The sequence below is a fragment of the Otolemur garnettii genome, unplaced genomic scaffold (genome assembly GCF_000181295.1).
Source record: "Otolemur garnettii isolate 467f Iridium unplaced genomic scaffold, OtoGar3 scaffold00065, whole genome shotgun sequence".
NCBI lineage: Eukaryota > Metazoa > Chordata > Mammalia > Primates > Galagidae > Otolemur > Otolemur garnettii.
In genome coordinates this window covers 5070019-5085659 of record NW_003852460.1, presented here as the reverse complement: position 1 = coordinate 5085659, position 15641 = coordinate 5070019, and the positions used below count along the sequence as shown (strand labels likewise).

At 46.8% G+C, this 15641-nt stretch overlaps 1 protein-coding gene across 1 annotated transcript in view; it reads right to left on the bottom strand.

Annotated features, from left to right (window-relative positions):
• Window positions 1-15641, bottom strand: part of STS (steroid sulfatase) — a 103422-nt gene that overhangs the window by 30555 nt on the left and 57226 nt on the right. The window contains exon 7 of the mRNA XM_012807170.2: window positions 2596-2733. Within this exon, the coding sequence (XP_012662624.1) occupies window positions 2596-2733 (138 nt within the window). The remainder of the gene's footprint in view (window positions 1-2595; window positions 2734-15641) is intronic.

Sequence of the window (15641 nt, the reverse complement as noted above, 5' to 3'; positions counted from 1 at the left end):
GGGACAGCACAGGGACTCTGTCCCAGGGCGCATACAGCCTGCGGGACAGCACAGGGACTCTGTCCCAGGTTGCATACGGCCTGTGGGACAGCACAGGGACTCTTTCTCTCAGGTTGCATACGGCCTGCGGGACAGCACAGGGACTCCTTCTCCGAGGTCGCACACATATGGCCTGCGGGATAGCACAGGGACTCTTTCTCTCAGGTCCCATACGGCCTGTGGGACAGCTCAGGGACTTTTTCTCTCTGCTTGTAGCGGGGATCCTCCTGCCTTACCGAGCTCCTTGCAGTTGGCAGAGCGCGCTGCTTCTCCTCCTGATCACTGCTGAGGATGGCACAAGATCAGAGGTGCAGAGGGGAGCCAGACAGCACGCTCAGATGCCTGGCCCTCTGCCAGAGAGCACGCTCAGACCACCCGCTGCCTCCTTCCCAGCCCACCCTGGACCTCTGGCCAGTCGAGGGTCTCTTTGCTCCTATACCCTCAGCACCTGCTGCACACACACGTTAAACCTTCACTGAATCACCCTGCATCTCCCTAAATGCACCCACCAGTTGGTCCTGAGTCCCCTCCAGGCAGGGACCACATTTCCCATTTCCCGCAGCCTCTGGCCCACTATCACACACCCAGCGGATGCACCGTGGTTATGTTTAAACTACCTGATAGCTTGAAGCTCTCCAGCTTTACCCCTGCGGCTCTATGCCAGTGAACGCTGATTCATCCTTCCCCTTGGCCAAGGCTCTAAAGGAAATTAGAAGGTTTTACCCCAAGTCTCACAGATAGAAAGAAGTAACACTGGAAGGCTGACTTTTGGGAGAGCGGAGAGGGGGAGATTTACATCTGTAGAGAATGCAGCCGAGTCTCTCCTGTCTCAAGCTAGAAGAGATTAACTGACAGCCTGACACGTTTAAGGTCTGAACGGAAATGCTTACCATCCGCTCTCTGTAGCAGCCACCACCTCTCAGCTTTCGTGTACTTAACAAGACCATGCTGGCCACTCAGGCCTATTCCTTTTTCTGTCCCAAAACCTTTTTTTTTTTTTTTTGCTGTCAAGCCCCCGTTCTTTAAAAACCTCTGTACCTCACTGAAGAGCTGAGTCTTCGTTTTCTGAGAGTTCCCAAGTATGTATGTTGAAATAAATTTGTATAGCTTTTCCCTTATTTTTTAATTATTATTATTATTTTTGAGACTCGCCCTTGGTAGAGTGACATGGTGTCATCATAGCTCACAGCAACCTCAAACTCTTGGGCTCAAGGGACCCTCTTGCCTCAGCCTCCTGTGTAGCTGGGACTACAGGCACCCACCACAACACGTGGCTGATTTTTCTATTTTTAGTAGTGGGGAGGGTCTCACTCTTGCTTAGGCTGGTCTCCAACTCCTGACCTTATGCAATCCGCCTGTCTCAGGCTGCCAGAGTGCTGGGATTACAGACATGAGTGACTGTGCCTGGCCGGTGTAGCCTTTCCTTATTAATCTGTTTTTATTATGAGTTGATTTTTTCAGTGAAACTTCTCAGGCCAAAGGAGTTTTCCTTCACCCTGACAACAGCACGTCTTCTTGTGCCTTCAACCCACATCCATGGGCAGCTTGGTGGGAGGTCTCGACCCTGGCACAGACAAGCACACTCAGGAAGCTTATCACCTCATAAACTAGGCCTTCTGCATCAGAATTAGATACACATATTTTATATTAAATATCTGTTGAATATGAGCCAGGAGCTGGGTCCCAGTGAATATCTCTGAAGGACAGTGATGTGTTCGCAATCTATCAGTGAACAGGCTCCGTCTGTGCTGCAGACACTGTGAAGGCTCAGCTCCGACTGCTGCCGTGGGCTTGTATAAGCCCAGAGATGCCCCCTTCCCAATCCCCAGAACCTGTGAGTATGTTACACCACATCGCAAAGAGGCTTTGCAGATGTGCTTAAGTGTGTGGTCTTTACAGAGGGAGGTGATTCTGGATTATCCAGGTGGGCTCTCTGGAATCCCACAGGTCCTTCTCTGACAGAGGCAGGACAGTCCGAGGAAGCTCAGGAGGTCAGGGAAGCAAAGGTTGGAGGAGACACAGGGTGGGAGGTTTGGAGATGCTAAATTGTTGGTTGTGAAGATGGGAGAAGGGGCAGAGAGCCAAGGGAAGTGGTCCACTTTGGGATCTAGAAAAAGCAGGGGAAACAGATTCTCCCTGGAGTTTACACAAAGCACTGCTGGCAGTTTGATTTTAGAACAGTGAGGTATCCCCACGCCAGTCAGTTTGAGTCAATTTGTTACAGCAGAGATGGGAAACTCCTGCTCAGGGATGGAGAGATTCTTGTGTTAGTGAACGGGGCAATACGGCCTTGTACTTACACTTGGGGTCACACACTCTCCTTCCAATGTCTTGACATGGGGTGTGGGCTTTTAAGTTCCATGGGGATCACAACAGAAATGGCCCTACTGGCCTTCTCCCTATCAACTTCCTGTGATGCTGGGAGGCCCTATGTATCCCAGAGCAGGAGGGGAAGAGAAAAGCTCTAAGATCAGGGAGAGTGGAGAGTGGATGAGCTGGGAGGCCGGCACTCATGGACGCCCACGCTGCTCACGGACACCCACGCCCGCCGCTCACCTTTGTAGATCCCGTTACTCCCGCCGTGGACGTCCCCTTTCATATTCACTTCTTCCACATGTGCGCCGTGGTCCGACGTGAAGTAGACCAGGGTGTTATTGGTCAAACCCAGCTCATCTAGGATGTTCAAGACCTGCCCTGCAGAGGGGAGAAAGACTCGATTTTAAAACTCTGAATCTTCACAAGGGGGACTGGTTGGCTGGCCTCCCTGGTGGGCTGGACAGGTGCTTGTGTCCAGGGGCTGGTTCCCTGCTGATCCCTCAGGGAGAAGATTCAGTCCATGGTGTCAGTGTCACGTAGGGGAATCTGGGTATCAGGACGTCACTCAGCTGGGAGGCCCAACAAAGCATTGCCAATAAACAATCACCGTTCCCCTTGTGTGAAGAAACCTTTCTAGAAATATTTAACAAATGTCTTCCTTTAATGTGTCCCGTACATACCCAAGACTGTCACAGACATTTATGCTCCTCCCCTTGCCTTGCTGTGTCCTCACCTTTTCCCCCAAACCAACATCAAAAATCACCCCCATACAGCAACCCTTCAAAATAATGATGACAATGACACTTGCTGCCATCGATGAGGGCTCTTCATACCCAAGGGGCTTTATTACATGTTCTTATTCAGCCCCACTGAACCCTCCAAGTACGCAGCACTGGCCCCATCAGACCGATAATCGCAAGCACGCTGTGAAAAGATGAATAACCGTTCAACTTCACAGGTGGGAAGTGGGAAGCAGAAAGTGGAGGTAGTGACCCTAAATCATCCATTACGGTTAGTATGGAGAAGAGGGTGAACACGGCCTCCATGCAGGAAGCTCTTGCCAGCTCTGCTCTCACATCAGAGAAAAACCAATATATAACGCCCAGTTTCCACGGGGATATGCGTGCTGCTGGGCTCTGTGCTCAAACAAGTACATTTGTGAATACAGCTACACTTTGGTGGCTGTCTCACCCCACACTTTCTTTTGAGATAGAATCTCATTCTGTCACCCAGGCTAAAGTGCAGTGTGTCAGCTTAGCTCATGACAACCTCAAAGTCCTGGGCTAAGATGATCCTCCTGTCTCAGCCTCCTGAGTAGCTGGGAGTACAGGTACCCACCAGGATGCCTGAACAATTTTTCTATTTTTAGTAGAGAGAGCATGTTGCTCTTGCTCCGGCTGGTCTTGAACTCTTGAGCTCAAGCAATCCACCCACCTCAGTCTCCCAGAGTGCTGGGATTATAGGTGTGAGCTGCCTTGCCTGGCTGCATTTTGATGGTTTTCAGCCTCACTCTCCCTCTCCCGCTGTGCTGCCTGAGCTGATCAGGAATCCTGGCTCTCCTTCCTCCACTGCTGGAGGAAGGCTGGGATGAGCACACCCCTGCCTGAACCTGGGACACCTTGATTTGAGCCGCCACTGTGGGGGTCTGCAAAGCAGAATCAGTCTCTTTTCCCTGATGTCTCAAGCTATTCCTTGATCAGCTTAGGAACTGTCCTGCATTCCCCTGGAAACCCTCCTTCAATGCCCGTTTGGAGCCAAGAAACTGGAACCCTGGCTTGGCCATCTTCCCTGTCTTCCTATATTGCCCGTATTCATTGATGGTGGCTTAATCTCAAGACCAGGTAAACATGTAAACCCACTGACCCATGTAGTAATTGCAGACACTGAGTATTATGGAAAGGAGATATTCTTAGATTGATGGTAAGTAACAAGGAAATAAGTGAAATAATGTGAAAATTGCAGGGGAATTCGCAGATGGGGTTAAATTGGTATGGATAACTGGGGTCTATAGGGTTAGATGCTCACATCTTCTTGCTGTGGGTGTGCCGTGCCAATGGCCTCAACATGGGACCCAATTTTGGGGTGGAGTTCATTTACCCATAAGAGGTGACCACAACTGCTATTCTACAAGGACACCAGGTATGCTCTGTGACAGAAATAAGAAATATGGAATACAGAATATACCGTACCCAGCAGGTAGGTCATGACCTCAGGAGACAGGCTCTCCACTCTGGTGCACCCTCACCTCGTTGGCCCAGAGTAAGGGGAGAAGGAACATGGAGTCAGCTGTTTATGGGGGTGGCAGAGATGATTTCTGACGTTGAAACGACACCCAAATCATTTGTTACAAGACATATTTCTGCCATTGACTGCAAATGCCACAGGCCGAAGTGTGCTCAATCTTTCTCAATTTTTAACTGAGTGATAAACATTTGTAGAACCCACACTGTATACATAAATGTCATCCTCAGAACCAAGCAATAAGACACCCGAGGGCCACTTTAGCAATTTGTGCCCCATGATAAATCATTAACAGGCAGACATTTATGGCGGTGTTATCCGGTAGAGCCAAACAGACCACCTGGGTGCTGGGGCTTGGGGTTATTTGGCTGCAACACTAATTTAAGCCTTATTACTTTGAAAATGGTAATTAGCTTAATGAGTTGAAATAGAAGAAAACGATCAGGCAATGTAACCCCCGCTTATACTGTGAAGGAAAAATGCCCCGTTCTGTTCACACAGCAACATGTAAAACAGCACAGATGAGGAAGGGCAGTGGAGGGAGGCGTCTGCTGCCCTCCACGTCAGCTCCTATAAAGCAAAGTCCACGCAGTGGTGACCTTCATTTCAGGTAGAAGTCATCTTTCACACATGCCAGGGAGCCTCAGCACAAAGAAAGTGCTGTGAAGAAATGTGGAATCAAAATGGGGCTTCCCAACCCAAGTGCCCATCAGTCTATGGAAGGATTAACAAGCTGTGGTGTATGTACACCATGGAGGACTATTCAGTGATAACAAAGAAACACCATGGAGGACTATTCAGCCATAACAAAGACACAACCATGGAGCACTATTCAGCCATCACAAAGACACACCATGGAGGACTATTCAGCCATCACAGAGACACACCATGGAAAAGACACACCATGGAGCACTATTCAGCCATTACAAAGACACACCAAGGGCGACTATTCAGTCATAACACAGACACACCATGGAGCACTATTCAGCCATCACAAAGACACACCATGGAGGACTATTCAGCCATCACAGAGACAAACCATGGAGGACTATTCAGCCATCACAAAGACACACCAAGGAGGACTATTCAGCCATCACAGAGACAAACCATGGAGGACTATTCAGCCATCACAAAGACACACCATGGAGGACTATTCAGCCATAACAAAGACACACCATGGAGGACTATTCAGTGATAACAAAGACACACCAAGGAGGACCATTCAGCCATAACAAGGACACACCATGGAGGACTATTCAGTCATCACAAAGACACACCATGGAGGAGTATTCAGCCATCACAAAGACACACCATGGAGGACTATTCAGCCATAACAAAGACATACCATGGAGGACTATTCAGTCATAACAAAGACACACCATGGAGGACTATTCAGCCATAACAAAGACACACCATGGAGGACTGTTCAGCTATTACAAAGACACACCACGGAGGACTCTTCAGCCTTAACAAGGACACACCATGGAGCACTATTCAGCCATAACAAAGACAGAGACTTTACATGTTTTGTGTTAACTTGAATGGGGCTGAAACACATTCTTAGTAAAGTATCACGAGAACAGAAAAGCAAGTATCCAACACACTCAATACCCATATGAAACCAAAAGATAAACAACTGACATGCCCACATGAAAGCAAAACACAAGTAGGAGAGGAGGAAGAGGGGAGGGGGAGGCGGGAGGGTGATTGGCCGAGTCTCACCAAATGTGCACAATGTGAGGGTGTTCAGGACACCCGCTGGGGGAAGGACTCAACTACAACTTCAACTTGACCTTAGGATTGAAAACAATGAAGCCTAAACATTCGTACTCTCATATTAATCTGAAATTAAAAAGCAGCAAAACAAGAGTTAGATGGAGCTCATTGGCCTGATTTGATATGGTATCCATATTGTCTCAATTATAACAAGTATTCTATCCTATGTAACTCCTGAATAAGTAAGAAAAGTGTGTGTAGGGAGAGAGACTTATATGAAAACTCTGCACTTTCTACTCAACTTTTCTGTAAACATCAAACTACTAAAAAATAGTCCATTAATTTCAAAAATGCCTTTTGGATGCAATGTTGGACTCCAAGCTTCCTCATTCACTCATTCAACATGTGTTTTCGAAGCTCCCCCTCCCCTTCCACAGGCTGTGTTCCAATGGCTAGGGTCTCAGAGTTCCAGGGACACCTTTTTTTTTTTTTTAGTACTTGAAGTACTTTAATTTCAAAAGCAAATTCCTATGCCCAAAGTCAGAGCCTGCTCCTTCACACGGACAGTTTCTCCTTTAGGTTATTTCTATCTCCACACAAATTTACAGCTGTGTTTATTACACAGATTCTTTCAACTAAAATATCCTGTATCCATCCATATCTGAACACTCTTCCCTAAATATTTCCTCAAATCTCAGTATTTCAAAGGACCACAATCAGATATTTAACATGTCCCCAGGAAAGTTTCTTCTTCAATGCCCAGAGGGATAATTTTCTGTAAAGGTGCCCTGCACACCCAACCCGGCGGGACTAACAACAGAGGAGCAGTTGAGGCCATCAAATGGGTAGGAATGGTGCGACGTTTGGCCCAATCTGCTGAAAAATGGTCAGATTTCTGACTTCCTTTTAGCCCTTTCTTCCTGAAAGCCATACTCTGCACCCCATACTAGTTAGATCTTCAGCCAGAACCTCATTTGTAAAGCCCAGAGTCCATTAAACATTTAATTTTTCATAAGATTGATCTTACAAAGGTCTAACATATTTCTCTCCTAAGAGTTCTGAACGGAAATCTCCCAGGGGAACAGATGCTGATGTATTATTTTTGCTTTCAGAGCAATATATTGCAAGTCAGAGGTCTGCAAATATTATTTTTCAGTCAGATTCTCCAGGTATAATGATACCAATTTGGAGAGAATGATAGTTTTGAATTACTGGTGGTGGGCTGCAGGCTGGCTTATAAATGAAATGTTCTATTTTCAAAGCGTCCTCACTTTGTTTCCCGAATGAAACAAGCAGGGAAAATAAGCCATTTCAAGAGCACTTTGTTATTTAACTGGAGACCACATTTGAAAGGCAAAGTGAGGGCTTCTCTTAGAATTCTCATAATTCTAAGGATGGAAACTTGGAAACGGGGAAATCTGGGTCCTTCTGAATTCAGTCAAGAGTCAATGTGGTTTGCAGTCAGTGGAAGGCTAAATTCTAAGGAATTGTTTGTTTCTTCTGTTAATTCCTTCCACAAACAAGTATTAAGCCATTATGCAGAGTCAGGCTCTGAGCTTCACTGTGCGGGAGAGAGAAGGGCTTGAAATGTGAGGGACAAGGGCCGGTGTCCGGAGACTGGGCGCCACCCCACAGCACCATGTGCTCCAGCTCTCCCTTCCATGCCTTGAGTTGAGCAGACGTGCTTTGAGACGCAGATAAGGACAACGGTGGAGGCTGCCAGGAGGAACGGTGTGCAAAATACCACCTGGGGCTGCTCCCACAGTGAGCACTTGCTAACCTTTCCTTTGACCGTGGAGTTGGGACATGGGTTTGTGTAAGAGTCACGTTAGACGCACTGCACTGGGCCACACCACCCCAGCTCCTGTTCAACTGCTCTGCCATTTTGCCTACTCCTCTCTCACAATACCCCCAAAGCAAACACCAAATGAGAAGCCAGGACAAACACCACCCTTCAAAGCTCTGAGACGAAGCCCACCATGTTTGTATTTCCACCTGCTTATGGAACACAGATAAATAATCCGAATGAGGACTTTTAGGGGGTCCTATATTTTTTGTTCTATGTGTAGGCTTTTGAACTTGATTGTGGTATACAGTACAGATAAATGGCATCCACCGGCCATGACTTGTTAAGACAGCATTTGCACTTGCTCCGTGTCATTCCAGGAAACACGAGGAAATCCTCGATAGTGACCCCCAAGCTACGCAAGTTAGTCCTTCCCCTGACCCACGGGTTGGTGATGGGACTGCTGAGTGTTAAGACAGATGAGAGTCAGAATAATGCCGACCTGTTGGTGGCTGGACTCTCCCCTGGACATGCGAGATGCTAGGCGTTATTCCAGTGCTGAAGCCCTGAAGGGCTGTGTTCTGGTGCTCATTTGAACCACCTGTCAAGTGGCCCAGAGCTACCCTGCTGCCACTGATCCCAGAAAGGCAATTCTTTGTCAGCTTATACAGGATTAGCACCTCCATCACCCCACACATCACGGTGTGTCTGTCACTGTACAGGCTGGATGACTGTCTCGGGTTAGAAGCCGTGTCTATCTCCTGTAGGCAAACTCGATCTAGTACTTTTTTTTTTTTTTTTAATAAATGGTCAGTATTCCCAAAACTTCAGTGCTACTATTCTCCATTCATGTGGAGCTCAAGAGACCCCACTGATGGAAAATTCAAAACTATATGATTTATCTTTACTATGGAACAAAATCAAGATCAAAAGCTTACACATGCAAGAAATAAATAGGACCCCCCCACACACCAAAAAAAAAAAAAAGCCGTTGTCAATTGGATTATATATCTGTATTTCATCCTCTGGGAGAGACACAAAGGAGGCACGCTGCCTCTCCAAGCCCTCACAGGTGCTGTTCATCCTGGCTTCTCCTGTGATATTGCTTTGGGGGATTTTTAGAGAGAAGCAGGCAAAATGTCACAGCAGTTAAGATGTGGAGTTCTGCTTTTGTGTGCTGTCTAATGTGACTCTTGCACTAAATGTCACCAGGGACTCCACTGGTCAAACATCACTGGACATTCAGGTTGAAGGAAGGTGGTGAAACACCTGCAGGATATTTTCAAGAACTGTGAACTAGGAGGAACAGGTGGACACGACTACATAGCGTATTCCCGCCTCCTGAGTGACTAAGAAGGGGGCCTTCTATCTCCCCTAATGACTGAGCAAGAGGAAAGTCACTTGAACTTTTGGCAGGAACAATGTAAGCTGTGTGTGTGCATCTCTGCCTGGAACTGAGCAGGGAGAAACCCTCCTGTCCGTGTGAGTAGCCCTGCCTGAAACCAGAGAGCCGGAGAAACCCTCCTCTCTGAAGGTCTCTGATCACAGGGCTGACCCTGCCCTGACAGTGATGGATCCAGGCACCCGGCACTGTATCCTAATTAGTTTTCATTCCTATACACTCCCCACATCCATCAGTTTGGGGCTCATTATCCTTTTTAATATTTTACTCACATCCACATGTCTTAACATAAAAATTATGCTCAAAATGTGTTCAGAACATATCCTTAATAATGTTTAAAACAGCTATGAAAAACTAAGCAAGTGTGACGTTAAGAAACCAATTAGACTAACTTATATATATATTTTTCTTTCATTCTGCTGGCTGACCAAAGGAACAACCAAGACGTTGTTCTCAGCACCCAGGTTCTCCAGCATGTTCACATTGTGCACCAATGTTCCTCAGATTTTAATGGGTGTAATCGGGACCTGGGGACCAGGAGAAAATGAAAGTTCTGGCTCAGTAAATTGGGTAGAGGGTGGGGCATCCCGGTACCTGGAATTTATAAAAATAATCTCCTACAAGATGGTGATGGTGCAGGTCTGGGATCATGCTTTACGATGGAAGGTCACATGTGACTAAATGTTTAGTTAATACTAACATAGAATGAAAAGAGATGGCTGGCATGTCATGGATTTCAACAACTGCACTGCACTGCACTGATGAGGAGATTTGGCTGCTTTCAGGCAATTTGACATGTAACGTTGAAATACAGCCAATAATCCTACTATGCATGTAACCGGGATCATCATCAAGACAGTTAAGACACGGGAAACCGTAGGACTAAAATGCTGCTGTCGTACAAGCGACCCTTTGTGGGCTTGGCTGCCGTCTCCCTCCTGGGTTCGCTCCTCTCTGAGCCTGCTCTGCCTCCTGGACATCATCCTTACTGTAGGTTGCACCTGGCCGCTGGGATGATGCTGGGATTCCTCCATGCGGCCCATCCTGCCCTCATCACAGCTGTAATGTGTGTTTATCCTCCTGCACTGCTGTCTGCTCTTGCCATCTGGGAGCCCCCCCCCCCATGGCTCTACTCCACCATCTTTTTGGATTAACAATAACTTGTGTCATGTCCGCATTGTTGCATTTGCTGGAAATAATTTGAGTAACTCCGACTCATTCTCCTGCTCACAGAGCACACCTTTGTTTTCCTGAGCAAATGAGGCAAAGGCACAGGGAAGATTAGAGTCATTGCATCACTTTGCTGGAAATACACTCATGTGTCTGGGAGAATCCCAAAGTCAGCACAGTCAGCAGAAAGTACTCCGGGTCTGTGCCAGTGCACACCATGACCACGCGGTCAGCGACATCACACTGGGGTGGGGGGATCACAATGGAAGAAGTATTCTGAAAGGCAGCTTTCTGGGTGAACATTCTGTCCACTCTCCACCCAGGTCACCACTGTATTGCCTGGACTTCCCCTGGACTTCCCCTTCTTGCAGAAAATAAGGATTGGGTCCTCTGGTGCAGCTCTGTATAGAATGGTCACCAGCTGAACTTGCCCTGGAAGGTAAGTGGGGCTCTGCTGTGGAGTATGGATTTGGTTGGTGAGAGGCTCATGGGACATTTCTACTGAATATAACAGAAGTCAGTGCAAAGGTCTTGAGACCAGCCACATCTGATGGCAGGTGCAACCTTAAACCTCCTGTCTGTAGCAGGGGGCAGAGGGGCAGAGGGCACTGTGAGTGCAGTGTGGCCCGATGCTGTGGTCCTCGACCAAGGACACTGAGCCTTTCAGAATTGTCCTCATGTGTGAGTCGCCACCCAAACTCATTCATTATCTCTCGCTTAATTCTGAACAGATGTGTTCTTTATAGAGTGTGAGGCCAAGTCCGGAACTTGGGACTTGATGGATCCCAGAATGTAGGAGCTGGAAGGAAACCACCAGAGGCTGTTTGTCCGAACAGGCTTGTTTGATAAACACCCTGAGGGCACAGAGCGGGGACTCTCCACCCACTGCAGCAATTAAATCCCCCAGGGCAGAAATCATCTCCTGCTACCACAGGGTAGGCTAGCAGCTGCCAGGCAGCCTCGTGCAAGGGACCTCACCTCCTCAAGCTTTGCTGTCTTACCTACAAACCAGAAAAGATGAATAAAACACCACAAGGATAGTTGCAGGGGTTAAATAAAGAGACTCAAGTAAAGTGTTGAGGTTGCACGGCTGCACTGGACTACATACTTTTGTATTTCAGCCACTGAGAGTTAATAATGTGTATTACTTTCCTCGTGGTGGTGGCTGTTACACGTTGCTGGTATTATTGATAGCACTTAAGTGATCCCCTATATTTTTATTATTCTTGCTTGAATTAATTGGGCAACTTGAATCCTGGATAATTTATGATGATACCCTCTCAATGGAAAGGATTTATAAAACAATGTTAATCACACTATTCATTTTAATTTGAGATGTAAACTCGAGGTAAAACAATATTAGTCCTGAGCTCAAGACTATTATATTAATATTCTGGTTGTTTAAAAATGGTAACATTATTACAGAGATAAGACCCAGAGGTTAATGATTTAAGAGCTAAATGAGCTTAGAGAATGACAATCAATATTCTACACAACGAATTTCCAACTGAGTATTCCAGCCAGAGTCTGCTTAGCTTTTCAAGCCTGTTTCCCGTCCTTCCCGCTGTGTTTCAATCTCTAGGCTAAGGCTGCAGAAACTTCTTCCTAAAGAAAGTTTCCTGTTTTGTCACAAATGCTGATTTCCTGGAAACTCAAATAGAAAGTTGAGACCCGAGAAAAACACTGACAATCTCTGCTCCCTCCGTCCTTGCCAGCCTGTTCTCTGTGGCTTCCCTGACATCCTGGTTTGCGCTGAGCTTTCGATATGTGCACACCGAGGCCCACATTTACAATGTAGAATAGGGAAATGCAGAATAAAATGCGTTTTGAAGACACAGATTCATTTGCAGGACCCAGGCCTTTAATATCAATGCAGTGGAGAGCAAGCCATCCCCTGACTACAGAACGTATGCGGTCTGTCAAATTGCCAGGCGAATGGGTCTCAAAAAGGGTCACAGAGGAAGGGAGCAGGAAATAAGTTCAATGCCACCTGCCCGTATGAGACGGCAAAGACAGGCGGTGGGGCCGCGCTAATCTTTCTCTCCCTCCTGGCCATGACTTGTCCTTACATCAATCACACTTAGGTTCTTGAAATGGCCTCTCTGTACGAACTCGATCCTGCGACCCTTTAAGAAATCCAATAAACATGTCTGTGGGACTCACCATGTGCCGCAGGGGCGGCTCAACCATCAAATACCCAGAGGCTGTCCCAGGGCACAGCAGCCTAACCACAAAATGTGCATAGTTGGGCAAAGGAGGCCCAAAGGGGGCAAAGGAGAGGTGGAGCTGGACACAGCATTTATATAGCACTTCCCCTGGGAGTCATTCTTCTCCCTCCTGAAACAAGGGCAGATCCTGCCACCTAGCCCACTGCTGCTTCAAGAGCAAAAGAGAAACTCACGTCCAGCACTGGCAGCTGGCATCTAGACAGCGTGTGCCGGGACAGGGGCTTCTGCACAATGACCTCAGCGCCAGCCCTGGCTAGCCCTGTCCAGCAGCAAAGAACAGTAGGCTGTTAGATCCAGAAAAGCTTTGCCCAAACTGCTGCAACACACATTAGCTCATCTCTCTTCTTGGCTGAGCAGTACGCCATGTATAGACATGCCACCTTCTGTGACCCACTCATGAGCTGACATGGTACAGACATGCCGCCTTCTGTGACCCACTCAGGAGCTGACATGGTATAGACATGCCACCTTCTGTGACCCACTCACGAGCTGACATGGTATAGATGTGCCGCCTTCTGTGACCCACTCAGGAGCTGACAGGCACCCGCTGACCCCCCAGCCTTGCAGTCTCTGAACCGTGCTGCGGTCTGTAAACCGTGCTGCGGTCTGTGAACCATGCTGCAATGAACATTTGGGTGCAGTTGTCTTTTTCATAAAGTGACTTCTTTTCTTTTATGCAGGTAACTAGTAAACCTCCCAAGTAATGACAAAAACATTTGTACCCCCTTAATATTTTGAAATTGAACGAAAGGAAAAGTCTTTACTTCTGACTTTGGAGCCACTGCAAAGCAGAGGCATTGAGAAAGTTGACTAGGACTCAGACTCCCCTGCAGGAAATGATGTGCTGAGTGGCCGTCTTGGCAGGTAGCTCGCACCACAGAACTAATTTGGAAAGAGTAAACAAGCAGAGGCCATCTGCAGAGTCACAAGCAGCTAAGGGCTTTATCGGCTTTTGTTGGAAGGAAATACGGTTCATGTGACGGTGCATATTCTTCATGTTTTGGCGCGGGTATCTCACACAAATCCACATGCACGTATGTGGAAGTATATTCTACGGTGTGGATTCAGCCAGTATCACCACTGGTGACTATTACACGTCAGTTTCTGTTGTGTGCAAAGATGCCCTTTCCTTCCCCTAAAACAAGAGGACTGCAACCTGCCTTGGTCAATGATATCTTAGCAAGACCTACTCCTGCCTGGAAGAGCTGTGTCTTGTACAGAGCATCCCTCCCCACGCTGGGACATGCTCTCAGAACCTTCTGCAAGGAGAAAGTCAGCAGGAAAGGTTAACAGCACAGCACCTTCTCTATATGTAAATATGGTAATTCTCTGTTTCAAAATGAACTGTAATGTCACTTCTCTCCTTTCCCTTTGCTTAATTGCAAGGCAGCACAGAACAAAACCAAGGTGTCAAGTTGTGTAAACAAAACAAAATAGTTTTTCTCAAAGTCAGAACTCAGAGCATCAAAGGCTGTCAAAGAAGCTTATTTCCTGCAGGCTTCCTCCTTCCTAAATATGGTGTATTTACTTGTAAAAATCAGCTGCATAAATGCATTCAGAAGACGCTTGTTACCGATGAAACCTGGCAGGCAAGAACAGCGACTGTTGGCACCAGCAGCTGACGGGCAACTCCACCTTCAAAGGATTAAAGGGAAAACATTTAAAAGGCTATAATTGTGTCATCTTCGTTCTCTTCTGGCTATTGTCTTAACTCGGAATGAAAAAAACATTATGACACCAGTTTTCTTTCTCTAACAATTTTCTGCAAACTGGAAGTGAGATTGGCCGCAAAAGGTACGTGGTGCCTTGAGTAGCAGGAGAGGATGTAGGTGATTGGCACTGAGGTGCTTGTTTTACAATTTAGGTAACTGATAAGCAGCGTGAGCTAAATCACAGTCACAGATACACCTGCTGCGAATGACCTTAACTGAATGAAATCTATGTTAACTATGCCAAGCACCAGGTAATTCCACAAGTAGAGACATTTATTTGAGTTTCTACCTCAGTGCTATTAGAGGGATGCCCAGTGAACAAGGTCCATTTGGTACTGAGAATGTGCTACCTGATAACCTTCCTTCCCTTTCCCTGGTGCATCTTGGGAGCAAATGAAATGACTTACAGAGTCCTATTGTAAAGAAAATTTCCTTCCGTAGCTCAAAGGAGCACGGTGCCAGCCCCATATATGGAGGTGGAGGGTTCAAACCCAGCCTCAGCCAAAAAAAAAATTTCCTTCACAAATGCGTATATCCCCAAATTAACAAAGGGCTGTGTCTGACCACCAGGATTTACTGCAAAAGACTCCATGATAAAATGAAAAACAACAAAAAAAAAGTAGGAAAAATATGTGCAACATACAACAAAGAAAATACTAATGTCCTTAATATGTAGATAACATACATATCAATGAGAAAAAGACCTATAATCCAATAGAAATGTGTCCGTAGGGTATGATCAGAGAATTCTTCGGGGAAGAAAGACAGTTGCAGAGTAAAATGCACAGAGTCTCAGCCTGATGTGCAAGAGAAAGGCAACTTTGAATCCTGAAGTAGCATATTTCCCCTGACAAATACTCTCACTACTCACATCTTACTATCAATATTACTATAGCCTGTTGGCCACATATAAAAAGGAAACCTCTAGCCACCTGGGAGTGAGGCTGCCCATCTGGGGTGAGGGTCATGAGCCCTCCCCTTCCTGGGTTCTAGCCACCTGGGAGCGAGGCTGCCCATCTGGGGCGAGGGTC